At 38.7% G+C, this 20,883-nt stretch overlaps 1 protein-coding gene across 1 annotated transcript; it reads left to right on the top strand.

Annotated features, from left to right (window-relative positions):
* Positions 1–734: 734 nt before the first annotated feature.
* LOC104528832 (SH3 domain-containing kinase-binding protein 1) lies at positions 735–20,537 on the top strand (the record flags this gene model as incomplete). Its single annotated transcript, XM_010172964.1, has 6 exons — positions 735–825; positions 11,660–11,769; positions 13,091–13,216; positions 16,220–16,491; positions 17,906–17,969; positions 19,870–20,537. Coding segments are annotated over 6 exons (705 nt in total), but the record flags the coding sequence as incomplete, so codon positions are not given.
* Positions 20,538–20,883: the final 346 nt, after the last annotated feature.

Below are 20,883 nucleotides of genomic sequence, written 5' to 3'. Positions count from 1 at the left end.
GCCTACCACTGTCTCTTTTTTAGTTAATTGTTTCAGTAGTCAGATTATTTTAGTAAACTTAAGTAGTTGTGGGATAGAAAGTTCTACAAAGAAAGAATAATCATGTTGCTTATATTTGATCTCCTGTTTGATCTAAAAATAGTTCCTCTGTATAAAATATCGCAACTCTTAATATTTGCCTATTCCAAAGACATTTCAGACAGACTAGACAATCTTGGTTCTTTGGACCTGCAGAAACAGTATTCACAGTCTGAGCTCATAAGCAACATGCAAAAACATGGTGGAGCAGCTGCATTTATGAGTAAATACTAGGAACCACTGAAATGCACAATGTTAGCTTGAGGTTCTCTCCCTTTTTGCAGCATTCTAGATAGTCCATTACTATAGTTTATGCAAGCCAATTAATTAGAAAAATATACAAATAAGATGCTGATGAATGTCCCTTTGCCCTTAGGTTTCCTTCAGGCTGAGATGCTGTGAACATCTGAAGAATTATTCAGGACACTACGGTGTTTAAAATAGGCTTTTTTGACAGGTGTTAAGGAGAAATGAGATAAGGTTAATCCATACAGCATGTCTACTTACTGGAGATTGCTCTCTACGACACATTGCTATTACTCTGGTGCTACAAAGGAAGAATATTTCACTCTCTCATTATTAATTGCAAGTTAATTATCAATTTACTATAACCCACACAAAAACTCCAATAAACTATCTCCTCTTCTTGATTCAAATGCAGGAGTGATAGTCCGAAAGTGGAATTAGTGGGCAGTACAGTATCCAGCACTCTAGAGAAAGACTCCTCTGAAAGAAGCAATGACATCGGTAAGTCATACTGCTTTTTATAGTTTGCCTAAGAAATGTATGGTGTAAATTTCTGCTTTTTAGTGACTGTTATGATCCAAAAGGCAGATTGAGGATATGGCAATGAATGTTGAGTGTATTTGTATCAAATATACAGGATTAAAGGATCATTTCTGCATTACTTAAAAAAAAAAAAAAAATTGTTGGGGTTTTCTGTTTAAAAAAAAATGAAAAAGGAAATATGGAATGGTGAGCTATTTTGAATAGGAGGGCTTTTGTTATTTCTGTTTAAAAGTCTGAAACAAATGAGAAGGCCAACGATAATAAGCCATGCTTGTTTAACAGATGTAATATTAGTACTACCATATTTTTAGTGCTGCAAAAGATTGTGGTTTTGTTGCAGTTAGTAATCTTACACTTCCAATACAAATGAACAGAGACCAAATTGAGGACAATTTGAATAAATTTTACTGAAAACACATTAAAAAAGAAGACTAAATTTCTCTTATTTGTGTTCCTACAACATGAACGGTTTAATTAGGAAATCACCTGGAAAGGAGTAATGATACATTATTTTTCTGTCTTCTCTCACCCTCCTTCCTTCTCAAGTTGGCAGCGCAGGAGAGATGTTTGGTGGGGTGGGTGCTGCAGTAAGTGGCAGTTGGAAAGCAAGGTGCTCTGACTCTTGTCCCAGGGCTGTAAGCAAAAGCCGCGACAGCCATCTTCTACCTCTGCTTAGGAATACGCTGGCGGCAGCTGCTGCCGTCGCTCTTCTCCGCAGTCGCAGCTGTGCCGCGAGAGACTCGTTTTTGTAAAAGGCTGAACCCGGGTACCCCGAGTGTATGAGCATTTCTGCCTTCCACTGACTGCATTAGATGTTACTTTGGTGTGGTGGTTTCTACCCAGACTGCTTTATTAGTAAAACATTTCTGTAAAATAGTATGCTTGCAACAGCCAAACCTGCCTTTTCTTTGTACTTGAAAGCAGACCTTTAAGTTATAGATGGATTTTAATTGCAATGTAACAATAAAATGCTAAATTGATTTCACATAGGTTTATGAGCTTTTCAGCATCCCTACGCCTGCTTTTTTTTAACCTTCTGCTGTTGCTGTGGTTCATTATAGTAACATTCTTCTGGAGAAGCAAGTAGTATGTTTTTCCCGGGTTTTCATTTGGGGTAAACATGGAAACCTAGAAGCTTGTGATAAACTGCATGAACATTTTTATTGTAGGGATTAATATAAAGGAATGGTATGGACATGCAGTCACATTCTACCATTTAGTGTTTGTTACCCATGTTTACAAATTTGCTTCAAAGCATGTAAGCTTTTGCTTACATGAAAGAGAAAGTTATGACTGCACATAGCATATAGTGGTGTTATGGAAGTAAACTTTTTTAATCCTTGTGCTAGTTTCCTTGGAATCACTATCAGGATGAAAGCTTAGAGTGTTTTGTATTTTTTCTGAGTTTTTTGGGGGTGGTTTTTTGGTTGTTGTTTTGTTTTTTGTTTTGGTTTGGTTTGGTTTTTTTTAATAACCTACAAAAGGCCAGGTAGGAAATTTGGTTTATAACAATTTTTTTCATTTACAGAACTTGGGTGAGGGGTTTTTGTTGTGTTTGTTGTTTTTGGTTTCTTTTTTTTTAATGGTGAACAGCATCCAACAAGAGTCCATAAACCAAACCACACACACATGTTGCAACGGGTTTAGCTGATGACCTCCTGTTACCACTAACAAGGGGAATCTATTGAGCCTAAGGTTAAAATAGTGTGAATACTTAGATAAGGATAACTTGATAGGGTCAAACCAGAATGGCATTTACAAGGGCAAAACATGTCATTCTATCCTGTTAGACAATTCATTAAAAGAAAAAACAGAAAGAAGTGTTGATTTTGGAATGAAAGTGGACCCAAAGATCGTAACTGTTATAAATTTTCAAGAGGCTTTTGACAGCTCATATAAAATATTATTAAAGAAATAAACAGCCTTTTCAGAGAAGGTAGAGCAATAAATTAATAAGCCAAAACAATTCACAGTGGATTAATGTCTTTTACTATGAGGAGAGGTTTGGACTTCAGACAGTTTATGGGGCAGTGTAATTGGGAAGATTTATTGTGAACGTCTTAGATTTTTTTATTTATTTACAAAGAGAACAATGGGTTGGAGAAATCTTGTGGCGAAATGAGTTATTAGTAAAAATGATGGATGAGTGAGTGGAGTTGTTCAGTGTATTCCAAAACAATTACGGATCAGGCAGTGTGAGGCCAATTTAACTGCAATATGTGTTACCAGTGTTGCTCCAGTGTCACATACTCTGTGGGGGGGAGAACAGCCTCAGCTTCTCTGAGGTTCATCCTTCCAGTCAAAATGGATCTGATTAAATCTACCATTTGATGTTTTTTCAGGAATCCAGATTTACACAACAAATTAGAATGGGCCTATGTGACAGGCAAGGTGGGGCCCAGCAGTAACCTTCGAAGAAAATGGAAGCTAAACGGCCTTTGCAGTAGCTCAAATGTCCATTCTGGTTACTGGGCTCCTCTTTATTCTTCCTTTAGCCCCAGTGCCATTCCCAGGCACTTGGAGCTCTCAGGGAGGACAGAGGAAAAAGCAGCAGTCAGTTGCAAGTTGCCTCACCCTTTTTCATGCTTATGCTAAGTACTGATGGTGATTTATGGACTGCAAATAAGTACTACAGCACTCTCCTGGCTTTTTGGCACTAGCGATGTTAAGCTGGATAATGACTGTTGCTTTTTCAGTCCTACAGCCAGTCTAAAGCTCTTGTTTTTTCATTCAAAGCAGAGAGATGTACAAAAGCACTGGAGAGAGAGTTCTGGTTATGAAAGCAAACCATACTAAAGCTGGATGGAGACCAGTTTTCAATTCTGTGAAAGCTTTTTAAGGATTTCTAAGTTGGTTCCTTTTCTTTATCATGATAAGACCAAAACCTTTATGATGAGGGAGGAGAAAGTACAGGGTCCTTCTTTATGCCATCTCCCAAGAAGATCGAACAAGTGATCAGCAGCAACAAAATCAGTAACTCCATCAACAATTGAGAAGAAATATGTAGAAGGGAATTGGGGAATCCAGGTTCAAAACTTGTATTCTATCTAGATGCCCTGTTCTAGATCAGTGTGTTTAACATTGCTTGTTTTCAAAACGGCATTTTTGTATTTATTCTCTAAGTCATATTCCACCAGTGGATCAGTGTTGTCTAACCAGAAAACCCCACACCTTTAAAAGCACCTTTAAAAACGTTCTCATCCAACTTTACCCATGAGGGAAGCCACAAATGCTTGAGCAAGGCTGAGGTGATGTGTCATACTGTGCATAACTTTCTGTTAGTGGCATATATAAAGAGTTGTTTCTATGTAGATGTTAGCGCATGGCTTCATTTCACTAGCATGTTCTGCAAAGTTGCAGCTTGTCATTTAAATTTCTTTATGATAATACAGCGCTGATTACAATTTTACAATCTATACTGGCAAGAGCAAGTCCTGTTCTGCAACATCACTGCTGATTGTAGGTATAATGGCAGCTGTTACTACTGTTGCTCATGCCTTTGCTTCTTTCCACAGTCCCTACAAAAACCACTGGAAAACTAGCCTTCACAATATATTATTTAAAAGGATCCATTACCCATTCTTCCTCACTTCTTTTGTTTTCTTTTTCCCTGTTTTCAGTGATGCCTTTACTTTCCTTTCCACACATCTTTCATCCAACTTTTCCTATTAACATCTCTTTGCCATGGGTAACTCTTCTTCATTTCATGAGGGTAAGGTGCTTTTTTTTCTGTTTCTTTTCTGTCCTGTCTTTGCTTTAGCTGATAATGCATAACAAACAAATACAAAAAGAAGTATTTTGTAGAACACCTAAGGTATACATGGCTATTACAGATTTTTTTAAGTAAAAGTTGAAACTGAGTATACTGTGACAGAAAATCTTGCACCATAGCATTGAAATGAGAAATCATTTCAGTTTAATTTATTGTGCCATAAGGAATTTTAGTGATGAAAGTGACACGTACAGTTTGTATGCACTGTTTGTCAAGGCTGTGGTTTTATTAATCTGTTCTTACAGGCAGATGGTGTCATCATGAAGTTTAATGCATATATTTTGTTGTGATTTCCTTACAAGTTACAAAACAAAAATATTTATCAACATGCTAGGATGACTCTATTCTGAAAGAGAAAAAAAACAACCCAACAAAACAAAGCATAGAAATTTGAAGAGCGCTCACTGGCTCTCAGTGGAATGTGCTGCATGGTCATGTCACCCAAGACTTTGTCTCCAGTGTTGCTGTGGTTAAATTACAGTAGTTATATCTGTTGTAAAGTTTCAGGTACCAACAACTGTTCTGGATTGACAGTGGTTTTTTGAGCTTAGTTTAAAACACTTCTAAAGCAACATAAGCTATATTGAAAGTAAGCCCTGTTCCCTGTTCTGCCAACAGAAGAGTAGTCTTTGGGTAGAATTACATTTATTTCAACAGCTTAAATTCATGCCTTATTGCATAATGTCTTTTTTTTTTTTTTTTTTTTTTTAGGATACGTGTTTCTTTTTAATTTTACAAAGAGTTTTTATATCCGAGAGACAGAAACACCTAGCACATACAGTAACTTACTAGAACAAAACCTAATGCTTCTAGAAAATTACTGTATTTTTCTGATTAAGCATTGGTATTGAGTTATTTCTGCAAGTAAGGATTAATCCTAAGTCTTTTAACTATATATATATATATGTATATATACACACACTTTGGAATCCTACAATCCTGAAACAAGTCTTGTCTATCTAAAATAGGCTTGCTTTGAAAACCCTTAAAATCATATGGGTTTAAGCTAAGTGATTTAAAGAATAAGCCACAAAGAAATAAAAATAATATATCATCTACTCTGTTAATCCACATGAGAAGCACTTTCTGTGCTTTGCAAAAAGACTAAGCTGCACAGCACGTCCCACACAGAGCCAAGCAGACACATCTTTCCAATATTTTTCCTGGCTCTTTATACATTTTGCATAGTATTTATGAAAGCAGTTAATAATCTTCATCAGTGCTAACGTAAGGCACATATGCCTTCATTGATTACTGTTGAAACATATAGTGTTGGTATGAATTTTCTGAGGAGATTCTCTGAAAGATGGTTAACATGAGTCTGTTTTTCAGCATTTCTTCAGACTTTAATCTTCAGCGCATTTGCTGGTGGATCATGGAGTACTGGCCAAACCCATATTATTAACTGTACTCTTTTTCTGTCCCTCCCTCCAAGGCTGGTGCTAACTTGCCTGGAAGGGTAGTTAAAAATACCCTACATGAAAATATCCAATAAACAAATAAAAAAAATTCTTCAGTATATCATGTTTCTTTGAGCTGTATTTGCAGTTGTTCTAGAGCTGTAACGTGCTCATATTTTTTAGGAGAGGAGATCACTCTGTCTCTGACTGGAAGAAGGAGTGATCTAATAAGATTTGGCCCACAGTAGGGAAAAAGCTGGAGAATATTTCCAGTGAAAGGTTGTAGAGTGGAGCAGGTTTGTCTTTATATCACATACTGTTATACTGCAAGACATTATAATTATTCTGCCTGAAGACACAGAGTAAAAGTTGGAAAAAATAAATTACTAGTAAATATAAGGGTTGGAGGACAAAATGTGACTCATATAATGAAGACTGAAATCTGCCTAAACCAGTTATTTCTTTCTATGCTGCTGTTCATGCTCATTTTAATAGAGCAAAGCAAAGGAGCAGAATTACCCAGCTGAGTTAAGTTGAAATATTTATGTCAGTGAATCAAAATCACCCATAAACATAGTTGTGTGTAATCAGGGATATGTTAATGGTCCATTATGTAAATTAATTAGGTCTCTTGCCCCAGAGGGTTCAGAAAAAGGCAGTAAAACAGAAATTTAAATCGTTCTCCAAGTGTGTCAAGTTGAGGTGCCTGAAAGCAGCCTATCCATTTCTTCTAGCTCAGTTTTCTTGACCTTTCAGTTCTTTCTTGGCATCTTCTGAATTGTTAAAAATAAAATCCTTATGAAGGCACTGGCAAGTGGTTAGCAAAGCTCCTTATGGCAGCTTTCTACATTCAGCTATTAAAGCAGTAAAAGTCAGAGTTAAAACGGGAAAATATAATAGTATACTTTAGAAAGGGTGGCTGTCCAGTGGCTGTCCTGGGAAGCCAGGTGAGCTAAGCTGTTTCCCTCCAAAGCAGTGAACCATGTGAGCAGGCGTCCCCAGCACGTCTCTGTTACAGTCCTGAGCGCACTAACCCTGCAGCCAGGGAGCCCTCCTGCTAAAAGTGCATTACATGAATCTTAAAAAAGAGTCTGTAGTTCATTATGGGTGAGATTCTGCTGCCAAGACCCTGACTAAGAGCGTGGCTGTGTTCCTAGAAGGGTACGATGCTGTTCAGCATGGAGACAGTAGCAGAATCTGGGTGCTTGAAGTAGTTAAAATAATTGTGGTCTTCTGAAAATTCCCAGTAATGTTCAGATTATTGTTTGAGTTGGTTTCTAATTAGTGCTATATATTGAATGTGCATTAATGCAGAAGATTGTCTGTTGTATCTCTGTCTCATTTGATAGCCTTCAGGATTATTGTATTTAAAGTATATGTACTGTTTCACAAGCCTATTGTCAATCTTTTATGTATTGAAGATGATTATGAAATTAAATCTACCTCTGTGGCTTTTGTGACATTATCTTCTTCAAGTGAATTGAACGCCACTTTTGCCTCATTTCTTCCAGCCCTGCTGTATTTCTCTTCTATGAAACCTCGCCATTAGCATTCTGAATGTGTTGATTCTGCTATTATCCATCACTTTCCATTTCAGTTTTCTCAAGGTGAAATCTCTCTGCTAATTTAAAAAGCTTTCTGTCTTCATTATGTATAAATGACTTTGCCCAAAGAATAAAAAACCTAAACATAATATAAAGTTAAGGAAGGCCTAGCCACAATTTATGCCAGAATAGTAAGTGCAGGGGGAAAAGGAGTAAGGAAGGAAGCATAACCATTTAACTTTTTCTTTCTGTTTTTTTTTTTTTGGGGGTGGAGGAGGGATTGAAGGTTATTTTCCAGGAAGGTACAAGTCTAATGAGCTGAGAACTTTTTCCTTAAATAATTGTTTTCCTGGATCTGGGCGTTATTTTGAAAATGCCATGGTTATGATTTAGATAACCAAGTTTCCAAATGAACTTAGCAATGGGGAAAAATATCCTAATATCCTATTCTTAACTGGCTTTAAGGATACAGGGAATAATTCTTGCACAGCTAACATTTTTTCATATTCATTAAATATTTTTACTCAGTAAGCCAGACATTTTATTGTGTGTGGTACCCTAGTATCTTATAATTATTCTGTTGTCTTTCATCCCATCTCATGAATTACTTCATGAACTACCAGTTTGATCAGCGAGACAGTAATAATGACAAATGCATCCGTTTGTTTGTAGAACACATGTCAACTATTTTTTAATGTGGGAGTGACACTTTTAATTGATGGGTGCCCTCTGTCTTCTATGTGTTCAGTAGAACCTTCCTTGCTGTTTGTTATTACTAGACATAGAGAAAGCTGGACCAGTGCAGAGTTCAGGTCTGTTGGATGCTGATGCTGCCCTTCTGGCAATTAACATGGCTGTGAATAGAGTAGACAGGACTTTATTTTTAATGACGTTCCATTTGGTCCAGCTCAGGAAAATTTTGTCTTTTGCTTAGTATGCAAATTTAAGCTCCCAATTTCTGGTAGCTACAGAAATACAAGCTAAAATCAAATCTCATTTGAGATGAGTGACCTCTGTAAGTATAATATAGTCACATTCATATAACCTTGCTTTCCATCAGCAAAAAATAATCGAATAACCAGTATGAGTGAATTCATTACTGAATCTACAGTATAGGTGACAGTAAGGCAGAGGTCTCTTGAGTGGTTCTGTTCCTCATTTTACTAGTTACCAGTTTAGTAGATGGGAGTTTTCCTGAATGAATACCTCTGAGGTGATGACCATGGAAGGTGGTGATAACCTTAGATGCAGAGTGGATTTGGGAGCGAGAACCACATCTAAATAAGGAGAAAAAACAAGGAGGGATAAAGGCCATATAGAAGTACTGGAAATGGATTTACTATTTTAACATTGTACCAAGTGTTATCCCTTACACTTAAATAGAATTTCATTTATAGTATCAGGTTAATGTCTGTGATTTCACTAGTTTGGCAGCAGATTCTACCTGTGGAGCCTTTCCAACCCCTGGTCTGCTGGTTTTTTGAAATTCAGTGCAAGTATAGGCTGCTTTAGTTTATTTTTCTAGCTATCAGAAATACATTCAGAAGTGGAAAAAACTGGAAGAGTCCCAGTATTTCTTGATAATAGAAGCTTTGCACAGAAATGTTCATCTTCTGTGGTATTCATAAAATGCATGGAGCAGATATTTATCTTTAAGTGCTCGTGGGTCTCAAGGTCACAAATTCATATGCTCTCGGTATATTGATGCATTTTACAATTTAAACATGAATATTTGACTATTCTGATAAAACACAGAGCTCTAGGTAATTATTAGCTTTTTTAGGCCAAAGAAACACATTGAATTAATGTCTTCGCTATTTTTTTTCATTGATTGTTTTCTGTATCAGGGTGGATACTTATTTTTTTGTAAGAACAGAGGAAAGGACAATGGTGCTTACCATAGACGTGGCAACACAAAGAGAGGGAAGTCATGCACTGGAGCCTTCCTGGGCTGCAAGATAACTTCAGCCAGTTTGCTGCCCTCCATAGCAGTATTCTGCTCCTCCTCTCAGTTTTAGCACTGGTATCAGTCCTCTGGTAGTGATACTGATCCTTCCTTCAGCATGGGTACTTGTGTGGCTGGGCACATGCTGTTAGAAAATGAGCTGGATTAAAACTAGCTCAAGAAAAAAACAGTAAAAGCAGTTAGGTGGGATTTTTTTTGGCTGGGACAACTGGAAGGATTGCTTCAGCCTCCTTTTGTACTCATGTATGTGAGCTTTACATGTTTATAGATGAGTGTATATTTTTGCTCTGCAACGTAACAAATTAACACAGTGGTGAAAAAGAAGACAATGTTTTCAAATACATCACTGATCTGCTGTGTGATCTTAAGCAAGTCATTTAGCTGTCTGATGTGTCAGCCTCAGACTGGTTATTACTGGAAACCAGCTCTTATATTTGCTTTTTTTTTTTTTTCCCCAGAAAATTTTTTACTTGTATTTCTCCTCTACTGAAACCCTGAAGTTCTGTAGGACTCCAGATGGGCTTTGTGTAGTCTGCTAATGTTAGCTCATTTTTACTTTAAAAGCTCTCTAGCCTCACCTGGTATGTTAGGTACAGTTGAGGCTTCAGATTGCCAAATTGCCATTGACAGACTTTGTTACCTACCTTTGGACATAGGTTGCAACAGTCAATAAAAAAGCAATGAGAGAAAAACCTGATAGAGGACAGTGGGGTCACTGGTTATATATAGGAAGAGTTACTCCAAAAATAGAGTCGTATTTGGAGGTGAATAACCTTAGACTATTTCATGGCTATTGAAAGAGGTCTCATTTTTCTTCTTTTTTTGTCTCCCAGAGATGGTAGAATATTGCTGAATAAGGAATGTCTGATCCCATTTACTTCCTAGCTGCCAAAACATGAGTAATTGGAATCAGTTTAAGTGTCCTTCAGTGTATGTAGTTTATTGCACAGGCCCATTAATTCATTTATTTTTCTATTGTGTAATTTTATACGATGGCTGTAATATGGCAACAAAGCTGAGATTCATTGTTCTGTAACAGTTCTGAAAATTAAGTGCTCAGTATATGTAACTAATAACTTAAAAGCTATTTCTTCCTACATGTGTGCAATGAAAAATAGTCTCTGAATAATGACTATCATTACAGTATTTGATTCTTGTCTGAAAGTAATTTTACAGAATTTTGATTTATCTTGTCTAATGTACCTCTTGTCTGTTTTCTGACTCATTTCTGGTTAACATACACAGTAGGGCATTTTGAAATGGAGGTGAGTGAAACTGATATAACCCATAAAAATAGATGAAGGGTGTTAAGCCATTTGATTCAGGCATGTAATCACGAGCTGCAGTATTCCTTCAGCCTTCACATCGTTCTTTCACGTAAACATGCTACCACGTGGCTGGATTCAGTGTACACTTTCTCAGTGCATTTCACTCTCTGTGAAGACAGTGGGTACTGCATTTAAGCAGACCTCTTTTTCCTGGGCTCTGTACAGCTTCAAGAGCCTCTTGGAGTTTTTACTTACCATAACCTCTAGACTACTGGAGGGAGATATTCCTCTCACCTGTAGCTACTGGAAACTATGCTGCCTGCAGCTGCAGGTGTCCGGGAACCTGCAGATCACTTCCAGCTTGATTGTTCTCATTCTGTGCTCCCCTAAGTAATTGCTACAGATCTAGTGCTGAGAGTACAGTTCTTGAGAAAACACGTGCAGTGTCCTATGTCTTGAATTATTCAGGAAAAAATAATTACTAACCCCTTTAATAGCAAGATAGAAATTTTGAAACTGTTTATGCCATGCCATAGGACCATGTTGTTGTTTAGCTTACACTATGCCAAAAACAAAGACAAAGGCTCCTCTACATGTTGCCCCACTGTTTTATTGTGTTTGAGATGGAAAGGTAATTGTGCTTGGCAAGGGTAACTGGATTACACCTGCCTTTGACTTCCAGACTTTTTTAGTGCCATCATAGTGCCTAAACACGTGCAGAACGCTGTGACGCAATGGGGAAAATGGGATTTGATTTCTCTGAAATTAGAAAAAAAAATTGTGATTCTTTCAATTTGAGAACAATTGACAGAAAACCAAATCATTTCTGTTCTATTTTTAAGACTTGGAAGGTTTTGACTCTGTAATACCAATTGCTGAGAAGCTTAATCATCCAACTACAACCAGACCAAAAGCTACTGGCAGGCGACCACCCTCCCAGTCTCTCACGTCTGTAAGTTAATTTTCCTCTTCTTTTAATTTTTTTTTTCCTTATTTCCCTCCCTGGCTCCTATTTGTGTTCCCTGGTGTTTTTACTACATTGACATAGCCATTCCTTCACACGTACAGTGAGGCAGAGAGGTGCAGCTCAGGAAAATTAGTGTCAAAAGGCTGCCAATGTTTTGAATACTGAAAATTAAAACATTCCCTCCTTTATAAGATTTGTACCCCCTTATTTGGGTGCTGCCAAGTATTCCTTACCAGCCATGACTGAGGGCAGAAAAATCCTGTACAAAAATCTTCGGAATAAAGTAGCTTGTGCTAAGTATTAAGGATTTTGAAAGTGTTTCCCAAAAGAAGCATTTCCCTTGATTTCTCTAAGACATTGACCAGATTTTGAGGACAAATAGACCATTTCAGTCTTCAACAGCTCTCCTTAAGCAATCACAAGTTTCTTCTCATTATTCTCACCATTGTAAATATAAGGGTGATTTAAATTTCACTCTCTAATATGTACCTTTAGACAATTTGGTCTTATAAACTGTACTTTGGAATCCACTGCTCTAGTTTTTCAGTGTCTTTTTCTTTAGGGTTTGGGATTTGTTCATTTCCATACTTTTTTGCATTCTGGAATATCAGAATGAGAGCAACTACTGATACTTACCCGTCTTCATGTTGCTGAAGAAAAACAAAATGAAGAGAAACAAAAAGGATTATTGTGAAACTAATAAAACACAAAAAATAAAGCTTTGAAAATTGACTGTGTACATCAATATAGAAACATGAAAGACAAGTAAAAAGGTTTTTCTTCCCCTGTCAAATCTATGGGGAAAGGAACAAGGGGTGGAAAGAACTTTCCCTGTTTGCTGCTTTGCAAAGAGGCTGTGCTCACGGCAGCCCTGCAGTGCCAGCTGTGTGCATGGGCAGCAGCACCAGTCCTCTGGAGAGCAGCACAGTGAGACCTGCACTGAGCAAAGCTGTGGCAGAGCTGCCCAGGCAGCAGAGCTGCATCCCCACAGCACGGTGCTGTGTCCTGCCCTGGTACAGTACAGCTCTAATTGCAGATAGGAGGGTGCTTTCATCTTATGATATAATGCAATGCAAAGATGTAAATTAATATTGAATTCAACTCTTAAGTATGTCTTATTTATTGAATGCTTTGAGAGCATTCTAGCCTTGAAATAAGATGTAAAAAAGTGGGACTGGGGGGGTGAGAGAGTCCTGATTTTAAGTAGTGCTACTTTGAAAATGATAAATACAAAAAAATATTCTTATACAATGAAAATACCTGCTCTTTTTTCCCTCTCTTGTCGTGTGTGTGTTTGTCTACATAGTCATCCCTTTCAAGCCCTGATTTCTTTGACTCACCAAGTCCTGAAGATGAGAAGGAGGAACATGTTTCCATAACTCATAAATCTATTGAAGCATCAAGGAAATCAAGAACTGTTACAATATCACAAGTAAGTTAATTAGAATGCATCTACTTAACCTCATGTGGTGGTTTAACCCACTGGTAGGACCACAGAGTCCTGCATTCACTTCCCCACCCAGTGAGATGGGAAGGGAATGACAACAAAGGGGCACAGATTAGGAATGAAGGACAGGGACGGCTCACTCACCCATTATGGTCACAGGCAAAACAGACTCAACTTGGGGAAGAAAAATCAATTTAACTCGCTGCCAATTATCTGAGTAGCACAGTGAGACACAACAACCACATCTTACAACACCTTCCCCCACCCCTCCCTTCTTCCTGGGCTCAAATCACTTTGCTCCCAATTTCACTACCTTCTTCCCCCCGGTGACACAGAGGACAGGGAGTGGGGTTGCAGTCAGTTCACCTCTGCTGCTCTTCGTGGCATGAAAGTCCAGGAACAAAGTGTTCCAAAGCGAGCTTCCCATGGAGTCACGGGCCTCTTTGGGCTCAGCTCTTGGTTCCGGCATGGGGACATCCATGGGCTGCAGACTCACCCCCTGCTCTGGGGGTCCACCCCCGCTCTGGCGTTGAGCATCTTTTGGGGTCTCAATTCCGTCATGCTTGCCCTCAGGCTCAGCTTTCTGCTCCAGTGTGGAGTCCTTCATGTCCTATATGTGGGGTATCTGCTCCGCAGTTGGAACTTCCATGGGCTGCAGGGACCTCCTTTGCCTTCTACTACTCCATGCAGTTGAACTGGGTGTCTGAGGTTCTCTATCCTCCCCCTCCTCCTCCTTCCTCCTGGCAATGAAGCTCTCTTTTTGTTTAGGACCAGTGGTTGTCTTTTGTTCGGGTCAATGGCCTCTCCTCCAGGTTCTCTCCACCTTCTTCTTTTCAGGACAGTCCTTCCCCTCACAAATATGGATTTGCAGAGGCATTTCTTTAGTGGTCATTGGCTCAGCCTGGGCTGAGGGGGTGCACCTTAGAGCCAGGGGAGTATTCATGAAGCTTTTCACAGGGTACCCCTCCCCCACTACCAAAACCAGCCACCCTCCCCCGCAGTCCAACACACCTTATCACATATATCTCCATTTTTAAAAACAGTATTCAAATATTTATTTTTAGAATTTAGTTCAACAGTCACCTGGTAAGTAGCCCTTTAAAGCAGCTTAAAATTGTAAAGGTTACAAAAGATTGGCCTGTGTTTGAAATGCAGGTCTAAAGTAAATTGCACAGTTAAAATGTCTCCATAACCATACTGCGAAAAAAAAAATCCTTCTAGTATAAATACATTTCACAGAATCAGAAAAGCTAGGGAAATAAATTTTAGAAACAAAGACCCTTTATTTGCAGCTGTAAATTGAGTGTACATTAGAAGAGTCTGTAAGCAGCAAAAAACCAACTCTATGACCCACTCTAATAGTATGTTAATTTAAATTTGCAAGTAGAATCACTTTTTGTACTAGTATAATTGTATTCATTTTATAGGCTTGTGCCATTCTTACCATATATTGGTAGAAAACTGTAGGATAATTGAATATTACAGAAGGAGTATTTAGATCAGGCTTTTGAGGTTAGAGCTATTTTTTAGTACATAAGGATACCTTTAATACAAATATTACATTCTAATAGTATAACAAAAGTATTTGAAAGATGAAGCCATGCATTTCTGTGATCAGGGTAAAAGGACAATGTTTTGCTATATGGCTCCCTCTTCTGGGAGCACTTGCATTAAGGAATACTCATAGGCCAACATTCATAAGTTATGTGCTGGTGTGCCAAGGTTGTAGATGTTGTTCCTGTAAAACAAGATGACTGCTATCAGAAAGTAGCTGCTCGAGTCTTTAATGTTGATAGGCAGCTAAGCCCTGGGATAAGGTGTTCAGTGTGGATGACTCCAGTTGTGCCTTGCTCACTTGCTCCAGGTTTCAACTCAGCCTGGTGTCTCTTTCAGTCCAAACTTGCATCTCCTGATATAAGGATTATTATCCATGAAGGATCTATTTATAGGTACACATTACTCACATATGCGCACACACACATATATAAAATCTTAAAATAATACTATTAAGGACATAAAGTCAAGCATTCGAGCCACTGGAGTGATTCAGCTTTCTTGTGATTATAATGCCTTCTTTTTTTCTATTGGTCACACTCTTTTTTCTGCAGAACACTTTTTTAATGCAGCACCTGCCCAGGACAGGTTCTGTGCTCAATCACATTCCCGTAGTGGGGAGCACTGTTTTTGCAGGACTTGGTGTATCCCACTCTTCTCTCCTCATCACACTTTCTTCTTTTCAGTTACATTGTCCAGCTAATGCCGCCACCTCAGCTACAAAGTCCTCACTTACAGTGTCTCTTTCCATTTCCATACCATTTTTTCTCAATATCTTACCCTATTTGCCATTCAACTTCAGTATTTCTTTTCCAGAGATAGAGTTGGAAGGCTGCCTAGTGCTTTTTCTTACTCTTGGCTAAATCAGATTTTCAGGTACCCTGGAAGCTGTCGTATAATGCACATGTTAGCATTGCCAAATAACGATATTATAAATGATTCAGACTCACCTTACTTGCCACTGTGATAAATGTACTTGTACACTGTTCTGTGTGTATAATGGAGTAGCTGGTCATGTATGGTAGGTGGACAGCTTGGATTCTTGGCCATGCAGTTTTGTGCTCTGCAGAAGACATCCATGGATGTAGGTGTGTTCTCACAACCTTCTGGAGGGAAACACTGAGCGTCTTTCCCTGGTTCATTTCACTACTGGATCTGAGATCTTGGAAATGCTTGTTGCTGACTGATTGTAGCAACTGCGAAAAGTCTTACTGAAGCTGTCTGAACTTCTGCATCCCAACTAGACCCCTTCTGATGTACATGTACAAAGATAATGACTAATTGTTATATTTATCATGCTTTGGCCAAAACTGTGCGTGTTTGACTGTAGACTTTCAACATTACTAAAGAGCAGAAAAATACTTAGTATTTATTAGTGGTCTGATTTTTCATAAAGCTTTCTCCAGACATTGAATGTTATTCTTTCTGTTGCAGGTGTCTGATAATAAAACTTCCTTGCCTCCAAAACCAGGAGGTTTGGCTAGTGGCAGTAATGTACAGCCATCACTATCCCCTTCACCGTCACCTGGATTTCACTCAATTGCTATGGGAACAACAGGCCACAGGTCAAATTCCCCATCCCTGTTTGGTACTGAAGGAAAGCCAAAGACTGAGCATTTGAGCCAAGGTCAGACTGCCCTGGAGGAGCTGAGAACACAAGTTAAGGAGCTAAGAACCATAATTGAAACCATGAAAGACCAGCAAAAGTAAGTATTGCAACTCACAGCTGTAGGGGGGATGCATCCGTTCATGCATGGTGGTAGCAGTTTCTTCTTGACTTTGCCTTCATGTATGTTACTCTGCACAGTTTGCCTTTGTGTTGGTGAGTGATTTTCATCTACTTTCCTGACAGAACATGTTCAGGGATAAGAAGCTCAGGAAAAAAGGACTGGCACTATCCATCTGTAACAGCTTTTTTTTCTCTGTTATGTTATCAGCAGATGTTTATGGGGTGTTGAAAAAGTTATCACAAGTTTATAAGCAGTGAATAAGGTTCTTAACGCTGTTTAATTTGCCTATAACTATTTGGGAACTCATGTGCATTGATCTTAATCAGGGATGTGTTTGTTCTAGTTGTAGTATAAATTACTGCATGTTCCTAAAGTTATGAAATCAGTTTATTGTTCGACTGTTAGCACATTTTTACAGGAAGTTTATATTACAAAAGAAGTAATTGGATTGTGATTGGAACATTTGGAGACCTTTGTGTTTATGATCCCGAATCTTAATATTTTAGCATTGGGCATCTTTATTTTCTTTAAGCTGCTATTCCTTAGGAGAAACTGGGGTTAGTGGAGAACACTTACTGTTTTGCAAGCTAACCTTGACTTATCTTGTCAGTTGTGTGTAGCCCAGGCAGCGTGCAGAGGCTGTGGCAGAACGGGGCGGGGGCGGGGGCAGTTTGGGAGAAGATGCAGGAAGGCATGGTTCAAGCTGGATCTAGCCAGCAAGCCCCACAGCTTCACCTCTTAGGCTGACCTGCTCCTCTGGTCTCTCTGGCTCTTCTTGCAAGGGCTGCTTCCACCTCCTGGTTTCTGTCCTAAGGTGAGATCACTCAGTGGGAACAGATCTCTCAGAAGGAGAAGGTGTCTGCTCCTTACAGCTATGTTCCTCTTCCCGACAAAGAAGGATGACAGCAAATCCATATTTGAGATTGTTAAGTCTTATAAATGAAGTTGAAGGTTACATTGTATTGCTGCCATAAACACCTTGTAAGTGCCTTAAGTATGTGATAGTATGGGCAGGATTTGTGTTACCAGTTCCTATAACCCACCAACAGCCGCTTCATCTCCATTTTGTATGGAAGAAAAGGCAGCGGGGTGCTGATGCAGTGTTGATACAGCTAGTCCAGAGCAAAGCCTTGGATGCAGGGCTGTTAGGAGGAAATGTGCTAATCATTAGCCATATGGGGTGGGGGGAGGGCCTGTCTTTTTAGAGAGAGTCTTACTTCTCTGTAGTATAGCACATAGTGTACAAAAGTACACCAACTTCAATTAGTGTTTCAGAGGAAAAAAAGGTAACTAGAGAAGCAGGGAAAATATTTCTCCAAGAGGTGATCTTTTGTTTCTTACTCATTTAATCATTTTCATTCTGAGCTTTTTTTTTGCATTCTTTTACCAGAAAAGAGATTAAACAGTTGCTGTCTGAGTTGGATGAAGAAAAGAAGATCCGTCTACGATTGCAGGTACTTAAATTATTTATAATGTTATGAAAGTATTGGCAGGTTTGATTTAGCTTCAGGTATGGGACATAAAACTCTCCTAACATACTTAGATTCCAGTAAATCAAAAACTACTAACATTTCTGAAGGGGATATACCTGTTCCCTTCATAGTGTTGCCAGCCTGTGTCATACATATTGCAATACTGGGTTCTTACTGAAAAGCCTGATAATTATCTAAATTTTTATCAGCCCAAGTAGACAAAGTTTTTAAAAAATTAAATACAATATAGGGTTTAAACTATGATACTTTTTAATCTCAGTGTTAATGGTTTCATTTTGTCACAAGTGAAATTATGTCTTTTAAAATGGTTTGCCATCTCCCAAAGCTTTGTATTTTTTTGTAGTAGGCTTGTCTTAGTGTTGATATGCTTGGAATATTATTTCATATAGCAAAATTTTTATGTGTGCTTTACAGACTGTACTCAGGTTGTCTTTACTAAACCATCCTAAACAATATAAAAGAAGGTGCTCTGATTAAGAGCCCAGTTACTGCTGCCATAGTTCGTATGGTACTTCAGCTCTAGATGTTGTTGTGCTGGCTTAGTCATTTGCCCGGTAGCACGCTGCCCTGCCTGTGTAAGTGGTGGAGCTGGGCCTTTGCTAGGATCATTGACTGGGCTGCTTCAACATGGGGTGTCATTGAAACTACTTTTCTGGATTTTGGAGAGTGTGATGTGCTTGATAAGTGGTTTAGTATTGATTATATTTTATATTTTTATGGTATAGGTCTACTGTACTTTGTATTAGGAATAGAAAATAGAATTGTAATTTAACTGGCTTATTCCTGCCCAGTAAAGTGCTTGGGAACATGGCAAAGGGTGGCAGAACTGGGGACCATCAATGTCTGTTCTCCAGGACTGCCTAAAGGACTTCATGCATGTAACCACAGAGGAATACGGCTTCTTAGTAACACACAATTCATGTTCGGCTAAAATGGAAATTTATTCAGATAAAATCAATGACCATTTTTAATAGTGGTTATTGATTTAGTCTAAGAGGCCAGGCTATTCAGAGGTCTGGATTCTACCTCCAAGGATGGCTTTACATCTTCATACAGAGACCTGCATTGATGGTTTTAAAATTATGATCTTATAGCTGAATGCTTTTACTCCAGTTCAAATGTTGCTTGTACTGGTATATGCTAGACAAAGTGGCATAATTAGCTTTAAATGAAGATGAGAGTTCAACAAACAAAAGTTGCATTAGTTTTAAGACTGCTCTGACAGTCGTAAAACAGCACAGCTCTCAGTCCATGTATTAAAGAAGATACAGCACAGTTGAGCACTGAGGGTGTGTGTCAGTAAATCTAATACCCCTCCCTCAGGGTTCCCAGTATCTGTCAGAGGGGCCAAGTGAACTCCTTTTACTGCACAGCTGCACATCGATCAGAGCCCTCAGGTGCTGGATGCAGACTTTGTGGGTGTAGAAGGCAACCGCCATCCCTACAGCCAGAACCATCCCTGTAGGAAAGAGACAGCAGGCTTTGCTCCTCCGCTACCAGTGTCCATTGTCAGCAGTTCAGTTTCCTTGTGCCAAGTGTAAGTGCAGCAGCTGGTGCATGGACACAGTGCTCTTAATGCAAGTAATTCCTGTCAGCAAGCTGCGTGTCTTGTAAAAGTTGTAATTTAAAGAGTTTCAAAGGTCTTGTGGTATATTCAATGACTATACTTGTCAAGCTCTGAGGGGAGGAAGCCATGAGTGTTCCGTACACAGCTGAGAAGGTCACCTCAATTTGTGAAATCTGTGGAAATAAGAGTAGTATAAAACCCATACTCTACAGCTGTGCTTTTCAGGCAGAACCAACTGTGCCTCAGTTTGTTAAAGCATCTAATTTCATCACAAATTTTTTTTTTCCTTTTTAGATGGAAGTTAATGACATAAAGAAGGCTCTTCAATCAAAGTGAATACTTGATAGGTGGAATGTTGCATTATTCTTCATGACTGAGACTCAAATTTATGCCCCAGCCAAAATAACTTTGTGCCAAATGATATAAGAATTGCCTCAACATCCCTTTATTTGAAGGATTAGCACAACAGTTTTTGATAGCACAACAAAAACACCAACAGCGAGGACAAATTTTCCACCTGAAGCAGTGCTGTGTGGCACTAGTTGTGACTGAAATTGATCTTCTTGTGCTAAAGGTTCTCTACTTCAAGATCCTAGGTGAAATGAAAACTCAGGCAGTTTAGTCCATAGTGGTACTATTTTGATGATATTTTTCCATAAATAAAATGTATTTCAGATTATCTGTTTACAAGCTTTATGATTTTGACTTTTGGTTTTTAATTGTCTTTTGTCACAGATTTTAAAACGTTTGTACTGCATATAGCCAGGAATGAATGTTAACGTTGGGACTGGAGGGATTATTTTTGCTTTGAGATAGAACAGCCTACTTTTTGTTATGGTTTTAAGTTCTGATAAATATGCAATTTTATGTCCCCAAATCCCCTACAATTTAAACTTACATTATGTACAGTAATGTATTTACAAGAAGGAAACAAACCAACAGAAATCTGGGTTTTGCAATGATTTGTGCCTTTCTTTGCCACACACTGACTGGAGCCGGTTGCGAGCCAGGTCTCCCTAATGTAGCTACCACGACAACTCCTGTCCCTGGTGTCCAGTGGAGGTCACCTTCCCAGTGTCCAGCTGCTCAGTCAGTAGAGCCAGGTTTGTGCGAAGTGGCAGGACAAAAGGGCGCAGCTGAGAGCAGCTTTGTCTTGAGCAGCTGTGGCTTTTTACCTTTCCTGGTTTTGATAGGCCTCTCCTTCAACTTGAATGTTCATCTCCGCTTGATTTTCGTTAGATGATTTAAACACCCGTCTGTCCCCAATTTTGCACAGAGTGAACAGAATATGCATTATTAAAGCAAAAA

Source organism: Antrostomus carolinensis, unplaced genomic scaffold (genome assembly GCF_000700745.2).
Source record: "Antrostomus carolinensis isolate BGI_N321 unplaced genomic scaffold, ASM70074v2 scaffold2578, whole genome shotgun sequence".
Classification (NCBI taxonomy): Eukaryota; Metazoa; Chordata; class Aves; order Caprimulgiformes; family Caprimulgidae; genus Antrostomus; species Antrostomus carolinensis.
Note: the sequence above shows the minus strand (reverse complement) of the source record. Positions and strands in the feature narration are given on the sequence as shown.